At 38.5% G+C, this 21244-nt stretch overlaps 1 protein-coding gene across 1 annotated transcript in view; it reads right to left on the reverse strand.

The window, feature by feature from the left end:
- The window catches only part of LOC124142592 (serine/threonine-protein kinase Sgk1-like), a 127413-nt gene that overhangs the window by 21685 nt on the left and 84484 nt on the right, over positions 1 to 21244 (reverse strand). The window contains exons 5-7 of the mRNA XM_046511169.2: positions 18865 to 18955; positions 4440 to 4489; positions 3141 to 3414 (exon numbers count right to left, since the gene is read on the reverse strand). Coding sequence (XP_046367125.1) covers positions 3141 to 3414; positions 4440 to 4489; positions 18865 to 18955 — 415 coding nt within the window. The remainder of the gene's footprint in view (positions 1 to 3140; positions 3415 to 4439; positions 4490 to 18864; positions 18956 to 21244) is intronic.

Here is a 21244-nt window from a genome sequence, read left to right on the forward strand (position 1 = left end):
ACATTAAATAAAGAGGTTGTTACACATCAATTGTGTCTACTTTGTCATCCATCAACTTCTAAGTAATGACAATCAAACAATTAAAGAAATCATCAATCTTACCTCATTCCACAAAATTATCTTAGACCACCATTTTCGTAACTACCATGAGAAGAATTATAACAAACTTATCACAGTTGGAATGTAAATTGATTTGTGGTATGGGGTTTTATATGATGGAAACATCTTGTGATTGAATCAGTACCAGGGCTAAAGAAAATAGGATGTGAAAAGAAAGGTAAATGCAGCAAACTACTGTTTACAAATTTTAGGAGTTGGACGGTGTCTGGTGAGTGGTTGAGTCATGACAAGCAGTAGAGGAAGGTAATTGTTTTCAGTACTTCAAAAATCTCTGACCCAACCCCCCTGTAATAAAATGGCCGACACTACAAGCCTCCTTGCAGAGTGTTGTATAAGAATCCCAAAACCTTCCTGCAAGCCATCAATTGCAGTTGACAATGCACGTACCAACATGAGCTAAATCAGAGCAGCTGGCACCGCGAAACATGCAGCAATACCATCACCTCAAGATGTTATAGCGGCATATCTGTTTCATTACGGCACTGACTGCTTTGAAGATGGTGGCCAAATTGCTCCTAGACTTCCTCGCTAACATCTTCTGAATGACTTCATCACCATTATTCTAGTCTATTAGCATGCAGTACTATCTTATGCTCTCATGCCTACAGATAAACCAATACTTGGTTGCCGACCAACCACCGGAATAACTCAATCCAAGAAAGACCAAAACTCTAGGCCTCCTAAAACAGCAACCTTGCTCTCTATCAAACAGGCAGATTATGCCTTCTCCTGATTTCCCAGATTTGTCCTGATTCAAGCTTCCTGCATATGTTTTGTTTTTTTGTTTGTTTATTGTTTAAGGCCGCAATCAGCAATTTTCCAGCTATATGATGGCGGTCTGTAAATAATCGAGTCTGGGCCAGACAGTCCAGTGATTGACATCATAAGCATCGATCCACGGAATTGGGATACGATGACATGTATCAACCAAGTCAGCGTGCCTGACCACCCGATCCTGTTAGTCGCCTCTTACGACAAGCACAGTCGCCTTTTATGGCAAGCATGGGTTGCTGAAGACCTCATGCATTGTAATAGCTAAATTCCTATAGGTAACTAAGGTGTGTGTGTGTGTGTCTGTGTGTGTGTGTGCTTGTGTGTTTTAAAAACACACAGCCAGATATCCCCCAAACACCTTCTTTATTAACAAGACCATTATCACACAGAAATTCTGCAGCCAGTATTGAATGAGGCCTGCAGCTTCGGGCTACACATCATGTAGATACACACATGAAACCACTCAGACATGATGGATTGTCCCTGGTAAATTCTGCAATCGCTTTATCAAAACATGACCAGGAACACAACTGGATAGCTCCACAAACAAATAAAAACCACTGACCTCATGTAAATCTGGTTGTAACCATTAGCAACACTATAGCCTTCAAATTGATGACCCTATCACACCATAAATTACTTGAAATCAATTTAGTCCTACTTTCGTATCAATGTGTCAGTGTTAAGATCCAGCTAAGGCCATGATAAATTAATACGTAGAGTTGAAGAATTTCACTATGTGTATTCTCTCCTTTCTGGGAATGAAGGAATACCCCAGATAAATTTGTTTGTTTGTTTTTATGTTTGTTGTTATGCTATATGATGGTGGTCTGAAATAATCTAGTCAGAACCAGACAATCCAGTGACTGACATCAAGAGCATCCATCTACATAATTGTGGTACGCTGACATGATCAAACAAGTCAGCCAGCCTGATCACCCGATACTGTTAGTCGCCTCTTGCACCAAATAAGCAGACGAACCAAACATGTATGTGAATCATATACATCAACACTTAATGTTCACAGATGCCTTGAAAAGCTAATTTAAACAGATACAATATAAACATAAAATACCTCTCAAGAAATATTCCAGCAATATGATGGCAAGGGACACAACAATAGGCTTTTACACTGTACCAATGTGGGGAAAGACGAACCAACACTTGTACCATAAGGCTACCCACTGTCCCTTAATATAACTTTGAAAATGTTTTGAGAGAGATGGAGGTGTGATGAAACTCCTGACTGATGTAAAACTGACAAATGTAGGCATGGTGCAGACAAACCATCAACCATAACAGGAACAAAACCTGGGATTCAAACCAGGCACTGACCACTTTACTCAAACTGACCAGCATTAGTGTTCTGCTGGGAGACCAGCCAGGCCTTGACCACTTTACTCAAACTGACCAGCACAAGTATTCTGCTCGGAGGCCAACCAGGCCTTGACCACTTTACTCAAACTGACCAGCACAAGTATTCTGCCCGGAGGCCAACCAGGCCTTGACCACTTTACTCAAACTGACCAGCACAAGTATTCTGCTCGGAGGCCAACCAGGCCTTGACCACTTTACTCAAACTGACCAGCACAAGTATTCTGCCCGGAGACCAATCAGGCCTTGACCACTTTACTCAAACTGACCAGCACAAGTATTCTGCTGGGAGACCAACCAGGCCTTGACCATTTTACTCAAACTGACCAGCACAAGTATTCTGCTCGGAGGCCAACCAGGCCTTGACCACTTTACTCAAACTGACCAGCACAAGTATTCTGCCCGGAGACCAATCAGGCCTTGACCACTTTACTCAAACTGACCAGCACAAGTATTCTGCTCGGAGGCCAACAAGGCCTTGACCACTTTACTCAAACTGACCAGCACAAGTATTCTGCCCGGAGACCAATCAGGCCTTGACCACTTTTCCCTGCTGGGAGGCCAACCAGGCCTTGACAACTTTTCCCTGCTTGGAGACCAAGGATTATAATCTGGATAAATGTGGATTCAAACTCACAACCAGAGCTAAGCTGTCCATTCCCTGTCTGCATAATGGGCAAGTGCTTGCACCACTCTGCCAACACCATAGCAAGATGAAGGCAGAGAAGGGAGCAAGACAATATCTGTTTTCCCCGAGTCTAATCTTATTAGCACTGTCTCAACTGTCTAATTCAAACTCTCATGGGATTCTCAGCCTTAACATAAACAAAATGACGCCTACTTCAAACCGAAAAAAGCTATCATTGAATTACCTCGCCACCATTGACGTAGTCGAGGATGAAGTAGAGTTTGTCGGGGGTCTGGAAGGAGTAGTGGAGGCCGACGAGGAAGGGGTGTTTTACGTTCTTCAACAACACATTCCGCTCCGCCATGATGTGTTTCACCTCGTTGCGCTTCATGATTGCCTGCTTTTGGAGCACCTTGACAGCGTACACTTTAGCCTCCACACGATGTTTGGCTAACAGCACCTTGCCAAAACTACCTTTGCCAATGACTTTCAAGAATTCAAAGTCGCTGGGACGAACACTGAAAAACGATAAATGTACTTGTGAATGAAGACAGGACAATGCAATCATGATGAACTGTATGATAAGTGAGTCGGTAGTTTATGTTTAATGTCAGTATTACATATATATCAGGGTGGCCATGATTTAGACGGGTCTGAACCAGGCAAACCATTGTTTCATAGCATATTGGGCCAGATTTAGATCCAGAATTAAAAAAAAAGAGGGCATTCACATTAGGCCCATGCCACAAAGGGAATAAAAACACAACAAGATAGCTAGATACATAAGATGCCTGAAAAAGGTGAGGTTCGATATGAATATGTGCATGTTTATATTCACGTGCAATCAAATCAAAACAAGGATCAAAGTATGTTTGAATACAAAACTACAACCACCTTATCCAAATTTAAATAAACAAAACAATATTCAATCCTTGATAACTGATATGGTGATAGGAGAGTAGTATTAATATTGCATATGTCCAATGAAAGAAACTAAAAAAGCACCCTCCACTGTTGAAGGCGTACTCCCATTTGGATAGGACTCTTGCATGTTTTATCACAAAACAGTGCCATGTGTCTCTCGTCAGCATGAAAAATAGATGTCTCTGAATGGTCTTGATACTGTACACATTTATGAGGTGTTTTATGCCAATGGATACTATTTCCCAAAGTCCCAACTTTCAAATCCTATTGATCCATGGGCGTATCCAGCATTACAAAAAGGTCCAAAAATCCTTTCTCAGTCAATTCTTCTGCCAACAACATACTACATTTGGTTATTAAAAGGTAGGCTCTCAGTCAATTCTACTGCCTACAACATACTACATTTAGTTTTAAAAGGTGCGCTCTCAGACAATATCTACTGCCTACATTTGGTTATTAAAAGGTGGGCTCTCAGTAAATTCTACTGCCTACAACATACTACATTTGGTTTTAGAAGGTGAACCCCTGGACCCCACCTTTGAATCCGCCTGTGTCATCCATTATAGAACTTAAAATCCAGAAGACATGTTACAGAGAAACAGAACATAAGAACTCTTACCTTGTTTTTTCACTCGGTCCCAGATTAACTGGGTTGGCATCTTTCCCATTCTGAAAAACAAAACAATAAAACTTACAATATTGTCAAGATTATAGAGTTTGTAAGAGTAAGATAACCCAGATATTGTGCCAGCTGAAAGATGAAATTACTGTTGATGAAATGTAATGCAGGAAGAAAACACTTATCAGTTCATCTTCACAATATGTAATGTGTGTGTCTGCACATTGAAAAACAGCAGCCAGGAAAACGGGGGCCATAAACCAATCTTTCAGAAACTTGCTATTTTGTCATTACTTCTTTGGGAGATTCTTTGAGCTCTACAAAACCAGTAAGAGGTTGAGTGGTTGAATGATTGGTTGAGTGAGTGGTTGAGTGAGTGAGTGGTTGAGTGAGTGAGGGGTTGAGTGAGTGAGGGGTTGAATGAGTGGTTGAGCAAGTGGTTGAGTGTTTGAGTGAGTGAGCGATGTCACTTTTAGCATAATTTAATTAAGGTTTAAAAATGTATTTGTCTCACGTGAGCAAATATGATGATGCGTGAAGAGGAGCCAAGTAGAATATTTCTATGTGAATGCAGATGTAGAAAATAAAGATGAACAACTGACTCTGACTGACACAGGTATGGACCAGACAAACCATGGATCATAATCAGGGCAAATCTGGGATTAGAACCCATGGTCATAGGATCCTGACACGTCTAAGGGATGCAAAGGGTTAAGAAAAAAGGCGATCACTAAATCAGACGTCTAGTATCATCACAACGCAACAAAGAGGTGGAGAGGTGGAGAGTCTGTAATGGCCATCCATCTACTTCTCCATGGAATAATGATCTGTAATCAACAGCACCATGTCTTCCACAACATCAATCACAGTATTAATGTCAGGCAGGACACAATGAATGCTTGATGGGAAAACTGCAGCTCGGGCTGGTGTAAATACAGTTCATTGTAATCATTAGGTTGTGCATCGTGTGCACCTTGTGCATGATGTGCTGCAGTCAGATTTTAGGAAACGTTCTTCCAATCATCAGAACTGAATAATTCATGCCTAAGAGACTCCAAATAACTGTCAGAGGATTAAATTAATATTCTCCAAATCAGATCATGTTGCATGAAATTACTATCGTGTGAAATAATTCAATTTATTGAGGATTTATTTCAATGTTATTTTCATGTTACAATAGTCCTTTTTAAATTCATTATTCCTAAATGTTCATCATATAGCAGTAAGCTTGTAATATTTTTAGAAAGGTTTAATCTTATTCTTATTCTAATAAATGAAGATCTCAAGTAACTTTATACCTGCAAAACTTGTGTTGTCCCTTTTGTCACCCGTCATCATTTTTGTCAGTTGTCATTATTTTTGTCACATCTGTTTTGGCAATTGTGTCATCTTTTTGTCACTTGTGTCATCATTTTTGTCACTTGTGTCATCTGTTTTGTCACTTGTGTCATCTGTTTTGGCAATTGTGTCATCCCTTTTGTCACTTGTCATCATTTTTGTCACATCTGTTTTGTCACTTGTGTCATCATTTTTTGTCACTTGTGTCATCATTTTTGTCACATGTGTCATCATTTTTGTCACTTGTGTCTCATGTTGTGTCACATGTTTTGTCATTTATTCCAGAAATGAAGAAATACTGAACGGGCTATTGACATATTTAAACAACAACAACCTCAAATGATTCCAAATTAAAGGAACTGACAAATCACATTTCAAAAGTTATCATATTTTAATGAAATTTAAATTATATTTGAAACCTCAAAACAGCAAACAAAATTGTATTTCCTACACGAACTCTAGCATGTTAACTTAATTTGTAATACAAACTTCTAACACTGACTCATCATAGTCTAACTTTTTTTAAATGATGAGATATCTAATTGAACTTCAGTTTGCTTACTGATACAACATGCATGATTCTCTAGATCACGCATGTTTGAAATTGATTAAAACCACACTAAAAACATTTTCTAGTGCACGAAAGAAATGTAAGGTTCTTTATAAAGTTAAAATGGCTTTTGGAACTTTTGGATTACAAAAACACATGAAGACTCATGGCTGCTTTTCAGTTAAAGAAATAATATAAATATCTGGAGATATAAATTTGAAAATATATTTTTGTATTTCGGGAAAAAATAATTATTTACAATTTATTTTAATTTGACATCAATTTCTTAGGAATGAGTTAATATACTAAATCCACCTTTGTGACCTTGACCTCAGCTGGCCTTCATGCCAATACCATACAATCTTCACATAAATTTCCACATAAAAATCTGATCTGCATTAATGATGTAAAACTTCACATGAATTCCTTTGAAATCCCTTCACATATTGAAAGCAGTAAAGTTGGATAGATTGAGTTTTCTTCAGAGTAATGTGATAAATAGGCTGTTAGACATCAATATTTCACATTATGCGTGTCACGTCAGGTTTGTCAATGAATGACATGGTGAGCAATGCATAATGTCCCCTGACCTAGAGTGAATTGAAGTTGTGTGAAATATGTTTTTGATTTATGTTACTTTGCAATTCCTCAAATTTTAGATTCTATAAATAAAAAAATGTTGAGTTAACTGTGATATTATACTGGGTGTTCTGAAAAGGCAAGTGTACCCATTTACCAAGCAGGATATCTTTCAATATATAATAATTTAATATGTTTATTTATAAAAATATTTAAACAACTTGTTCATAATTTTGATTAAGAATGTTGATTATAATCAGTTTCCATAATAAATAGGAATGCAGGGACAAACATAAAGTCTTGAAATAATTTTTCGGGGTTATATACCAACATACTGTTACCTTAAAAACAAATTATTATTATGAAGAATAATTTAACGTGAACAAATAACACACATCCTCAATAAATACTACACAAGATGTATTTTTGCTACAAGTTTTCTCAAAGAAAATTTACATTGCTATCCAACTGCATACTAAAATACCACACCTCAACACCTGTTGAAATAGTCTTTCACATCAACATACTACTAACCTCAAAACTAATTAACACTGAACTAATTAAATACTAAATATGAACTCAACGACATCTTATTACCCTTGAAAAGATTGATGTCCAGATACCACTCTCCTGAAAACAAATAACTATGAACTAATTATATATACTAAAACATAAATCCCCTCAACATCTTAGTACCAAACAAATGCCATTAAATCAAACATACTACTCTCTTCAAAACCAATTAACAATGTGAACTAACTGCACACTAAAATACCAAACCCTCAGTCCAACTTATCACATGATGTAAGCATTATCCTGAACACCAACAAGCACCAGATTACAGTGCCACATGACCTACTAAAGCATTATCCATCAATATCTACTTATGTGGTGAAGCATAACGAGGACAATCAATGAAAGTAATCCCCAATATCCAGTCTACAGACACAGACTGAGTACAAGTGTCACCACATCAAAGCACTCATCTTGATCACGAAGAGTCAAGTCGCAATGTTCATGCACCAGGAGAAACATCATCTGAATTGGGACTACAACGTCCAGTGCTTTTAACATTTGACACATCTGTCAGTCGGGTGAATGAGTGGGTGAGTTTGGATAAATGCCACTTTCAAAATAATACTTCATTACCCCATGAGGCTATAGTTTTTCATTGTGAGACAAAAACCTGAATCTTTTCCTTGTATATATTTACCACTTTGCTGAAATATGTGGGAGTACACTTCATTTGAATTTTTTTTTTGTATGTATCCTAACATATCACGTTCAAATATCAGTATTAATGACGACCACTGTTTGGCGACACTGACAGGAAGCTTCCACATTGTAGCCTTGATCAATCACAGAGGCTGTTTGGGGGTTCTTGTTGAAACATTCTCTTTCTCTTTGTCAATATCTCTTGAAAGCACATTAAATTCCCAACATATTGCAATTAGAGTTTATTAAAGAAACTGAATACACACTGGTACTTCCATCATTAATTCACGATGAAAATCAAAAGCTATTTCCTGACAACTAACAATACACTTTTATTGGGTTTTCACATCAAACTTAACTGCAGTTGAGTCAGTGCAATAGGCTAGAGTGACTTCGGTAACTATACATTTCATTGACATTACTAGCGAACTCATGTGACTCCAAGGCATGAGAGTGCACAGCTCAGTAAGAGAAAGATGAGCCATAATAGCTAATGGAATGACTATAGTAAGACTGCCTCAGATACAGGTGAGGTGAAATTGGGTTTAACGTCGCGTCCAAGATTATTGCACTTATATAGCGACGTGCATGCACGTGTATGTGTGTGTGTGGCTGCTTGTACTAGTCCGGACTGATGCCGATTTATAGTGCTAGCTCACTGAGATACCATGCCGCAGTTTAACATGAATACCCCACTCAGACACAGTATACTGACTCCGAGCTGACCAGTCCTTGTTTTAGCCCCTTAATGCCGAGCGCCAGACAGGGTAACAACAAGTACAATCTTTTAACGTCTTTTTGTATGACGCAGCCCGGGATCGAACCCTGGACCTTCCGCTCTCCGGGCGGACGCTCTACCACAAGACCACGGAGGCGGTCGCCTCAGATACAAATAGTTTCACTTTTTCACATCACAAATAAAACAACCCAACTAAGTTTTCACATTGTTCTCAAAATCAATTTGTTACGTTTCAACTTTTTAAATCTTGAATAAAAAAAACAAACCAATCCAACTGATAAAGATATGCAGTTTGGTTTCTTACAATCACAATAACCAATATATTTTCTTCTTAATTTACAAAAACAACAACATTAATATCAAATAGGTGATTGCTTCTTTCAAACATATTCTTGCTTGTATTAATTTGATTAGCTTTTTTGAAAATTGGTTTTAAGAAACATAAACCACATTTCAAAAAACATATTCTAAATTACTGGGTTTCATCTAACCTGACCACAGATTTTGCCTCCTGTGTCTTGATATGTTGGACTAGAAAATCATTAGAACTGCTGTGGCCCCACTATTCAATGTAATAGTAGCTTCACTTAGAAAATGGCTATTGGAGACAATATATTCAAAATAAATATACAACAGCTCAAATCAACTCAATATTAGAAATCATATGTTAAATTTTGGAAACGTGTAGTTGGATACAAAAACCTAGTCAATTATTTGCATCAGTAGATACCAAGTTCAGACAGCAGATCACCTTTAACCATGAGCAAAATCAATGGACTTGCATTGATTAAAGGAGAAGAAGCTATTTGCCAGGGTTGTATACTCTCCAGGGAGTTGAGAATGCAAACTGAATGATCTCATGACTTGGGTATAACTGAATGATTGGTATAAAAACCTTCCTATCCACACAGTTGGGGGACAGACAAGTAAATAATAATCTGAAACAGATCTTTCATTTGCATCACAAAATATGTACTATTTTCATGACAAATAGTTCTGATCTGTTTCAGTGACACAAATTTGAAACCTGCAAAGGTTTATGGATGAGGAACATTAAACAATGAACCAGGAGTTAAAATTATGGTTGTACCCAGAGTGAACATCACAGCATATTTATTACAAAGGTTCTAGTTAGAACTTAAATGAGATGTCATGTCTGGAAAAAAATCTGCAATATGAATAAAAAATGTTATCAATAATTCAAAATTCCATTTTGCTGGAAATTGTTTCTGCATGGAGCACACACTGTGCATGTTTTTATACGAGGGATTGTTTTGACAGGCCGCTGCATTCTCCTGCCATGAAACGGGATGATATATGCCATGAGCAACAAAAATTACTATTTACATTCATGCCTGTCAAATCAGATGAGCAAATGAACATGCTTCAATTGTAACAATGTTGGACATTAGGTGAATCTGTTTGCTGAATCATAGGTTGTATAGATGACTTACACATTGCAGTATAATATATATGATATAGGGCTGGGACGAGTCCAAATTTACTACCCTGGTACCTGACCCCCTTGGTAGGTCTCAAGAGTTGGGTACAAACTGTCTCATTGGGAATTGTTTTATCGCAGCCCTGGCAAAAGACTATTCAGATACATGTGTCAAACAATCAGATCATGCGAACACTGAAGTTAAACCTTTATCTTTACTCAAACATATGCAAGTCAAAAGGAATGTGTGCATCGTCAGAAAGAATAGCGAACATTAGCGACTTGTAGTGTAACCACTGAGCTATAGTGAATTTTTGTCATTAAACAATATATCATGTGATTAACCATGGGTCCAGGTAGTACTGTGGGCAGCTGGGTCCTACTCAGGACCCACCCGACCCGAGTACTCGAGTTGTCAACCCAAGTATCATATGACCCATACAAGGGTTAAAGATGTCCTTCTTTTTCCTCTTGAATGAGATTAGGAGACTCAACACATACTTCACAACAAGCAAAATTGTTATCTTGCAACAATGTTTCAGATGTTCGAGTGGCACCAATAAATTTGATTTTTAACAAATGACACTTGCTTGAAAAAGGTGTCAGATATCTACACTATAAGGGGTATTAAACGTCACGTTGGATGCATTAAACCCCATGAACCCCGAGTGATCCTACTGCAATGAATTTATCTTACCGACATGTTTTAATATGACATTGTAAATAAATTAAAACAATTCAAAATAGATGGAAAACAGCTCTTGATTGAGCAGAGGTAAACTTCTGCTATGTCACGTGACTTTCAATGTCTCGGAAAAAGCGTGCAGCTTTTTGATAGCAATTCGAAGTACGGTATTAGGGATTTATTCTGCCTCTCAGAAATCTACTTGGACCAATCAGATCTCTTCATGTTGACATGTAGGTATGATAACATTCATCGTTCCACTGCAGTAAAGAAGCTGATCATCCCTTGTATTGTGAGTTTATCATAGAAGCTGCTATTGTGGACTTAAAAATTACCTGTAATTAATTATTATGATTTTCTATAGAAGTTAGAATATTGTTTGTATACTAAAACAGTTAGAGTAAATAGGCTTAAACCCTTCAGGAATATTCCAGTAATATCAAGACGGGGGACACCAGATATGGGATTTAGATATTGTACCCACATGGGAACTGAACCTGTGTTTTGGCATGACGAGCCAACACTTTATCCATTTGGCCACCCCACCATCTTCAAAATGTCAACAGTCAGCAATAACTGAAATTAACTATTCCCCAGCTATAAGTAACCATTACAACAAATAGTGCAAACTTGAGACAGTTTATTCCCCAGATTTTGTAGTCCAGGGTTCTCACGGTATTGACTGAATGTCACTGACCAGTTACTACCTTCAAGGAAAATTAATATAGTGGGACTATCCAGACCTTGGCTTCATGATTAGTGTGTGAGTGAAACTGAACAAATGTCTTAATTCGGTAATCCAAAACTGTTAATTTTATGAACATCAAAAATTGTTTTAACAGACCTAACAAGCTGCCTTGTGAGTGAGTGAGTGAGTGAGTGAGTGAGTGAGTTTGGTCTACACCACTTTGAACAGTTTTAGTTTTATCATGGGCCATCACCCTGACGTGGGATGAAAGCACGAAGTGATGCAGAGACGTTGTTATGAGTGAGTCCTATTAGACTTGTATCAAACCCTGAATAAAACCATGCTGAGAACCAGGGGCATAGAAACAAAGTGAATAGCAATCACTTCCAAACTCTCTCCATCACAAACAGATTTGGAATCATTAGATCTGAAAAATGGACACAAGTTTCATTAAACAAACACCTACCCTTGTTCTTTCAGACTTTATGCAACTCTTCGGAACCCTCAAACAATCCATCCCACTGCCGTGACACTCTAACCACAGTGACTTCAGACTAACATTGTTTCTAAAAACTTTCCCAGTTTGGCACATCGTCAACCCTTGTGATTCATGTACACTGCCACTAGGGTAGCCATTGGTCATGTGACCTTCAACGACAGCCATTTGCCTTCTGGTCAGGTCTCATTTGGTCAAAGATGACATCACGACTGACACACATACCAACACTCAAACCCCTTTGATACCAACTCAAAACTAACAATATTCAATGTTGTTTAGAACTTTGAACTTATAAATAAACATTGCAATCCAAACAATGTAATAATATATTTTAACAATGACAGAAAACAACAATAGAGGTCCTTTAACAGGTGAAGACAATGCTGTCGAAAGGTCATGGTAGTTTGGTTTGGATTGTGGCAGTTTCCAAATATAGGATTGGAACAAGCATCTCTGATGTCATTGGCCAGGGGGCTCTGCGACCCTATAACTGTCAGTGTACATGCTTGGAGGCATGTCTGATTAGGTAATGACCGACATTCCCAATCATCATTAGGACCTAGGATGGATAGATTAACACTAATTACACTCGCTTCCTGACACTTCCATGGGATCCGTTACTTGCCTAGGCGCTGAATGAGTAAATGTAACTTTATGATACAAACTAGTTTAGCCTGTACATGTCCTTAAGAGTAATCTAAAGGAAGAGTATAAAAGACATTTTCTACTTTAAACTTTGACTAAATCAATAGACTTAGCGGCATTTTTTTTTCCATCCCATTTTCGAAATGCCAGCAACCTGTGTCTGACACCAATGTTACAGCTACACAATTTGTAAATCTATGTTAGAGCACAAGGGTTGTGACAGCATTAGAGGGTAAAGATCATTGTGTGGCCAGCTACTTGTTCCAACAGACAGGAGTGCTGCATCATGGCAACCAAGAGTTCCAATCAATTTCTGCCTTCAGTCTCAGTGCCTTGAATACAACACCAGTGCCAAGGATGACTGAGTGACTTTGCTTTAATGGCGGTTTAAACTGTAAACCGTGATATCACAGCATGTCTGCTTCATGTGGCAGGAAATAGAGAGGGAGAATGTTTTTTACACAGCTATTATCAATATTCTAGAAGTATCCCGTCAGGGGACACCATAAATGGGCTTCCCACATTGAACCCACGTGGGGAAAAGAACCCAGGCCTTCTGAACGACGAGTGAATGCTTTAACCACTTGGCTACCCTAACGTCCCTGACAGGAAAGACCAATGGGAAGCAAGGACATTATCACAAGGATCATAATCTTTGTGACTCGCAATTAAAAAACAAATGAGGTGTATCCAGGTGTATTCAACTCAGGGGCTGAACTCCACTGTATGACTTATGCTGCCTTACACTACTGCCCACAATCAATCTTAGGATTCTAGAACTAGATAAACTTCTAAATGCAATCATATCTATATATAAAGTTACATTAAAATCCCGATAATAGTGAATGTTTTTTTTGTTTGTTTTTTTGTTGAACACCGCACTCAGCAATAGTCCAGCTATCTGACAGCGGTTAGTAAATAATTGAGTTTGGACCAGACAATCCAGTGATTGACATCAGTGAGTTTTGTTGAATGCTACTTTGAACAATGATACACAAAACAGAGGACACAAGGACTCAAGAAGCTACTTATAATTACGAGAATAAATAGACATATTTCTAGTGCCTCACACACAACGTGAGAATACTCACTGGGGCCCCAGGCTGCTGAGAATGAAAGTCAAGTGCATACTGATCTAATAAGGGTTTTTAGCGTCATGAGTATTCTCTTGGTGAATGGAATCTGGCGCATCATAAATTGATTTATTACTATGCTACTCAAAAGAAGTTAAAGAACACCCAATATTTTCATGTCTATAGTTAGTCTGTCATGGCTGGGGGGTATTGCAACACACAGCCATCCAATTGTGGGTGTTCTTTAACTTGTTTTGAATAGTATATATATTAGCACTAACAAAACAAATGGTCTTAGTTTCAGCAATGGTGAATCTTAGAATATGATACAATGGATAATTATAGTTTATATTATGTTTTGTGCTCAATCACAATGTCTTCTACATGTAAACAAGTCTGGCCAACCACTAATGTAAACTTGTTCCTTTGAAAACGGGGAACGGTATCGTCGCAACTTTCTCAAAGAACCTCTAAACCTTTAAATAAATCCTTAAATCCTTCTTCCTTCAGCATGTTCAGAGGAGATTCCTAACAAATCAGGAAATCTTAACCATTGTGAGTATCGTCTTGTACTAATCAATACGGGTTTATTTCTTGCTCAGGTGTGGGCACAGGTGACCTATTGGTCTGCCCCAACACCTCAGTGTGCAGAGCGGCAACCCTCGGTGCCAGGTTTCACAGAAATTATGAACAATGATCTGTCAGCACCTACATGGTGCTAGAGGGCTTCACCAAGGTGGTAAACATATGTTATGCATTACTTAGAGGTTTCCACAATGTTGAAGCTGAAGTGCCGTGATACAACTGAGAAAGTGTCCAGAGCAGCATTAATTAAGCGTAGTGACAGCTGTGAGAGGAGCACCTGGGGTAATTACTGCAGACAGTCGCCCTAATGTCACTGTCACTACAAACTGTTGATAAGCCCATCCCACAATCATGCTTTTGTTCGTATGTATGTTGTTTAACGCTGCACTCAGCACATATGACAGCTGCCGGTAAATAATCAAGTCAGGACCAGACAATCCTGTGATCAATACGGTGAACAACGCTCCACACAGTCAGGGTATGAGACATACCAAGAAGATGTTAACAGAGCCAAGACTGCACTTGAGAGAATGTAAGAGCATTACAATACATTTTGAACAGAAATGGCTGAGCAGTGATCCTAAATAGCATTGTCAAGATCATTGATCAAAGAATGCGACCAGTCAGCCATACTGAAATTACAATTTGATGCCTTTAACTGACTTAAAGTAACAAACATCCAAATAAAGTTTCTGCTGTATCTATCAAACCATTAAAGAGAAGAAGTAAAATAATGTAAAAGGCTTAGGTTTACGAACACTGACGCCAACACCGGCTTTTGAGGCCATGTGAGCTGAAAAATCAAAATTTTGTGAAAAGAGGTGAGTGAATTTGGTTTAAAGTTGCTTTGAACATTTGAACAGTACTTGGAGCACAAGTGGTCCAGTCGTCTAAGGCGCCGCAATTCGCTGAGCTGTGTTGCGTCCCTTGGGCATGCCAGGAACCTATGATGGTGATCCTGGTTTGCCCTGATTGTGTTTCTCGGTTTGTCAGCACTATACCCGTTGATTTCACCAACGTGGTAATCGTCTTAGACCTACATGACTTCGGGCTTTCCTCCCACATTAAGCTTACATGCCGTGACATAACTGGAAAACTTTTCAAAGCATCTTTAAACACAATTCCCTCACTCACTCATTTGAACAGTACTCCAGTTTTACTGGTATATCACAGCATGTCCACTTGATGTGGGAGGAAAACCAGGAGCGGTGAAGATCTTACCATTACATTTACCAGTTTGGTGAAACAATAGAGCAATGATCTGGAGCTGACAAACCTAGAAACATAATCACGGCGAACTGGGATTCAAAACAACCATCAAAGGGATACACAGTGGGGCAGTCGGGTTACTAAGCCTAGGGGTTATTGCGTTCGCTCGTCACTCCGAAAACACAGATTCTATTCCTGACCTGGGTACAATGTGTGGAGCCCATTTCTGGTGTCCCCTGCCATGATATTGCTGGAATATTGCTAAAAGCAGCTTTAAATGTGACTCACTCACACACTCACTCACATTTCCGCACAGTGAATTGCGGGCACCAGTGACCCCAGTGAGTAAGAGAATAAGAATAAACTGGCAACACACATCCTTACAAATGTAATCCTCCAACAATTTGTACCCCTGACATCTTTATGGTCGGCATGTCACATCAGTCTCTGTCAAAATGTCATTAAATGTCTTCAAAACTTGAGCATACCCACAGCCTTGTTCTATATCTGCCTAAAAGTTTTAACTCAAAAGAAATTACCATCAAGTTCTGGAAACATATTCCACTGAATTGGGTCTACAAGAAATATGACTCAGATATAATTAATTCTCCACAGTGCTCCTTTGCTATATATCCCAGCAACCACTGGGTCAGCCTGAGCCAGATGCCATGTAGACACAAGCAAACCATAAAATAGGAGCAAATTGGGTTAAATTCCAGAAAGCTTTCAGTGGCATGGCGTCAGGAACGGTTGCCTTGTCTGCGTGGCCGAGCACTTGATTTCCTTTGGAAGGCTCGCATTGATTAGATAAACATGTCCTCGAAAAAACACAATTTGTGGAGAAATGGGCCATTGTTGTTTTGGTATCAGATGTCAATCTATAGTTAAGGCTGATTGAAAGCTCCATCTGAATGACAGCCAGATATATCCAAATTGAACAGATGACCTTGGGGTACCCCTCCAAGATTGTTTGTATATGAAATATTTCATGATAGGAATTCCACAGTTCAAATCATTCATACATACATGAGAAAATAAGGCAATGATTATTTTCGATAAGATTACCCGGTATTAATTCCTTTCATGTAGATGAAAATGATGATCGAATTTCATTTTGGAGTGAGTGAATTTTATTATATACTTCAGTGTGAAAGACTGAGTTTTCCGAAGTTGAGAAAAGTGATATTTTCATTGCAGTGAACATAACACTTGATATTTCATTGCAGTGAACATAACACTTGATATTTCACTTCTGTGAACATAACACTTAGATGGAACTAATGTCTTACAAGAGCAACCTCCCCTCAAATTGTCTCCCTTTATCTTAAATGTCCAGCCCGTACACAAACTGTTGACGTCCTTTTTACGTTAGTTCCACATTGACAAGGCAAAATAATGACAGATGGTCATTTATGGAGTTAATATCGCTTCATGCCATTTGTTATTCTCTTTAAAATATTTCATAATATACTGTCAATTTTTCAATTAATTCATCAATCGAGACTGAAGCACATATGTAGCACATGTGGTCTCTCCTTAGGCAAATGACTTTGCTTGAAATATCCCTCTGTTGACTCAGCAGTAAATGGGTACCAGGCAAGACGAGATAGTAATGTGACTGCCTCACAGGCAGCTCAGGTTGTATACTCCCCAGGGAGTTGAGAATGAAAATCGAGTGCACACTGATCCATTGACCGAGGTAATAATGTCCCGCTTTCAGCATGCTGTAGGGTGTGGATCTGGCACATTATTAATATGCACATTGTTACCATCATGAGGCTAAACAGGGCGCTGGGGTAGCCTAGTGTTTAAAGTGTTCGCTCCTCACGCCGAAGACCCGGGTTCGATTCTCCACATGGATACAATGTGTGAAGCCCATTTCTGGAGTAAAAATGCATAAAACACTACTCACTCATTCATAACGGTTAACCTGAGGCACAATGACACAGCCAGGTCACAGTCTTTACATCCCTTGATTCTCATTAGTCAGCTCCTACCACAAGTATTCAATCCACGGGACCTTTTCCACCATGACATCCCCACAGGGGATTTATCTGATGCCAACAGCTCATTCATTACATATATTTTTTCCATAATATCCTGATCGACACAGCCATGGACATGACATTCTGGAGTAAACATTATTTGGAAGTCCACTTTCCAAGATTGTATGCTCTGTTTTTCATAGCTGTTTGTCAAAAAAGTTTGTAAAAGTAGGCCATGGAGAAATAAGCAAAACACCATACCTACATTTGTGACACTAAAATGTGTAAATTCTAGCTGAAATTGTATGTGTTACCATGGAATTATTCTGACAACATATTCAGAATTGGGCATAGAATTGTAATCATTCCCAGTGGGATCCAAAACATGCAGACATACAGTCTAGTTTCATCCTGTAGAAATGACAGTCACTAGAACAGCTCTAGACTTTGGTTTTCCTTAAATGACTAAAAAATAGGTATCCATGGCAACGAGATGTCAGAAATGTTCCTGAAATGTCTCTTACTACAGTGAGCCAGCCACTTGGTGTAAACCTTTGCTCTTCAATTGCATTCTTTGAACATAAGATGGAGGACCATGCCACAGACAAGTTTGATTCACGTTAATCAAAATCTCTTTGCCTATGTACTCTATGTATATGAAAATAGACGTTCATGATTACCCGAATTTAACAAATACCAGGTACACATGGTACTACTTCAATAACAACGTCTAGACTTATGAGAACACCACATCCCTGGAGACGAGTCTCTCTTTAAGTTGCATGTACTTTACATTTTAACAAACCAGGTATTTCTTATAGGCAACCGTGTGAGGGTTAGAATTGGCCTTTAGCAACCCATGCTTGTTGTAATAGGCGACAAATGGGATCAGGTGGGCAACTAGCTAGGATCGATGCTTATGACGTCAATCATTGGATTGTCTGGCCAAGACTCGATTATTTACAGACCGCCGTCATATAAGTAAAACGTTACTGAGTGTGACATTAAACAAACAATGAACCTAAATAGTTCCATTGATGATGGAGTACGATTCCTTAAGAATCCCTGCACTGTATCGCATATCCTATCACGACCTCCATCAGATGCACATTGTATCTCAGTTGTATCACACCAGCCCTAACGCTTCACTGATGTTCATTCAAGATATTTAGCTAAATTAGGGAAGATACTCACCATTATATCGGCGTCTTCAAAGTTGTCTGAGTCAACTCTACGTTGGGCATTTCGTTGCTTGTCTAGTGAGAGGAAACTCCGCACATCAGGGCTAAAATAATGAAATGACAACCGGAATAAGCAAAAGGTTCATTTATACCAGTGAGCAATAACCACAGTATTCATCCCAAACACTCACGCATATACAACACAAGTTAAACACCAGGAATATTCACATATTCAACATCTGTTGCCAAGACTATAGCCCTAGTTTCCTGCTATTCCCATGATATTAACTCTTTCCATAGCAACTCAGACAATGGATCACTTGTCTTTTCCATTCTGACAGCAACGCCTTCAGACAATGCATAGACCCTGTTTTGTAACTATTTTAACATTTTACATACAATGAATTTTGTTGTATTAACCCTTCCATGCCCCTTTCCAACACAGCCCTACATTTCTCCTGTTTTGATGCATAATCTTATCAATAATCAGATGAAATATACATACAGAAAAATTAACACCTTCTGAGCATCATAATGGTAATTATGGTATAGATTTTGTAGTATGCCATTGATAACTGAAACGAAATTTGGAGAACCAAATTCATTATGTAAATTTAAGCCCAGCATACAAATATTTCTGCTGAATGGATGGATTTGAATATTAGATATGCTTCTGATTAATAACCCTGCAGTATACACAACCACCACCAATGACAAAACTCACAGCTGTTGAAATGTCTAGGAGAAGAGGGGTAATATACTCATCTACATGTTGGTCATAAAATGTACAAAGTGTGTCTTAATGTATACATCCGGTCCTTGACAGGTGCCCCCTCATTATAACACACTGAATGGGAAACACCATGTGGACCCATTCACATGGTAGTAATTAACGGAAACAGTAATACTTTCACAGTGCAATTTATGGGCATAAATGCACTTGTGATATGTATGACGCCTTGGCCGGTGATGATACAAGGCGTCACATGCACATTTCACTGACACATTGGGATGAAATATGTGTTTCGAAACTACTGGTGCTGAGACACAAATCTACATCAAATTAATATTTTGTTCTTCCACATTTATTGCCAAGGTGAAGATACAGAGAGTTTAATTATTGTAACAAAATTTTAAATGAAAATATTAAGTGTTTCTTATTATGATGTTTTCTCTTGCAGGTGAATTGCTTTACTCGGCAATATTCCAGCTATATGATGGCAGTCTGTAAATAATCAAGTCTGGACCAGACAATTCAGTGACTAAAATCATGAGCATCTACGCAATTTGGATATGATGACACACTTAAATAGGTCTTCAGCAACCGATGCTTGCCGTAAAAGGCGACTATTCTTGTCGTAAGAGGCGACTTACGGGATCAGGTTGTCAGACTTACTGACTTGGTTGATGCATGTCATCGCATCCCAACTGTGTGGATCAATGCTCATGATGTCAATCACTGGATTGTCTGGTCCAATTTCAATTATTTACAGACCGCCGTCATATAGCTGGAATACTGCTGAGTGCAGCATTAAACAACAAACAAACAAACATCAACTGACCACCCCATCCTCTTAGTCACCTCTTATGACAAGCATGGGTTGCTGAAGATCAAGTCTATCTCCGATCTTCACTGGGGCTTCATATTCACTATTTAATATTAGCTAAGCTTAACTGGGCCAATCAATTTTTATTTGTTTGACCAGAGATTCTTTTTGTCAAAGCTGACATCTGCATTTTTAAAAACTGGATCAAGGGATGTAAAGAAGGGGAAATATTAATGAATTCACCATCTTTAGTGCCATCATCTGCTTAAAGGTTTGCTTTTGGTCATATTTCATTGGAAGACAAAGGGAGGTAAGTTTAATAGATGAGTTTTACACGGAATAATCACAAAATAAATGTGTAAATTTCAGATTATTTTTTCTTTCCAATTGGAAAAAAAGGGTCAATAGATCTGGAATAAAAACAAATAAAAAACATAATGGCCCAATGAAATAATGTTACCAGACATATTTGCAGACCGATTTGACTGAACCTAACCAATGATGACAAAACAAAGTAAATCTTCTTGAGTGAGTGAGTATGGTTTTATGCCTCTTTTAGCAATATTACAGGAATATCTCAGTGGGGAACACCAGAAATAGGCATTACACATTTTACCCATCGAACCCGGGCCTTCAGAGCAACAAGTTAACATTTTAACCACTGCACCTTGCTTCCCCTTGAAAGTTGCTTGAAACACTTTATGACTCTCTCCTTACAGCTCTGTACAATCCAGCTGCCAGACAACTGACAAGGCCTTTAGAGAGTGTGACATTGAAATTTATTGTCTTCATGACTTAACAAAAAGGAAATGTCAATGATGATATTAATCTTGTTTTGAAAGTTGT

Source organism: Haliotis rufescens, unplaced genomic scaffold, assembly GCF_023055435.1.
Source record: "Haliotis rufescens isolate VD_foot unplaced genomic scaffold, xgHalRufe1.0.p SCAF_2, whole genome shotgun sequence".
Classification (NCBI taxonomy): Eukaryota; Metazoa; Mollusca; class Gastropoda; order Lepetellida; family Haliotidae; genus Haliotis; species Haliotis rufescens.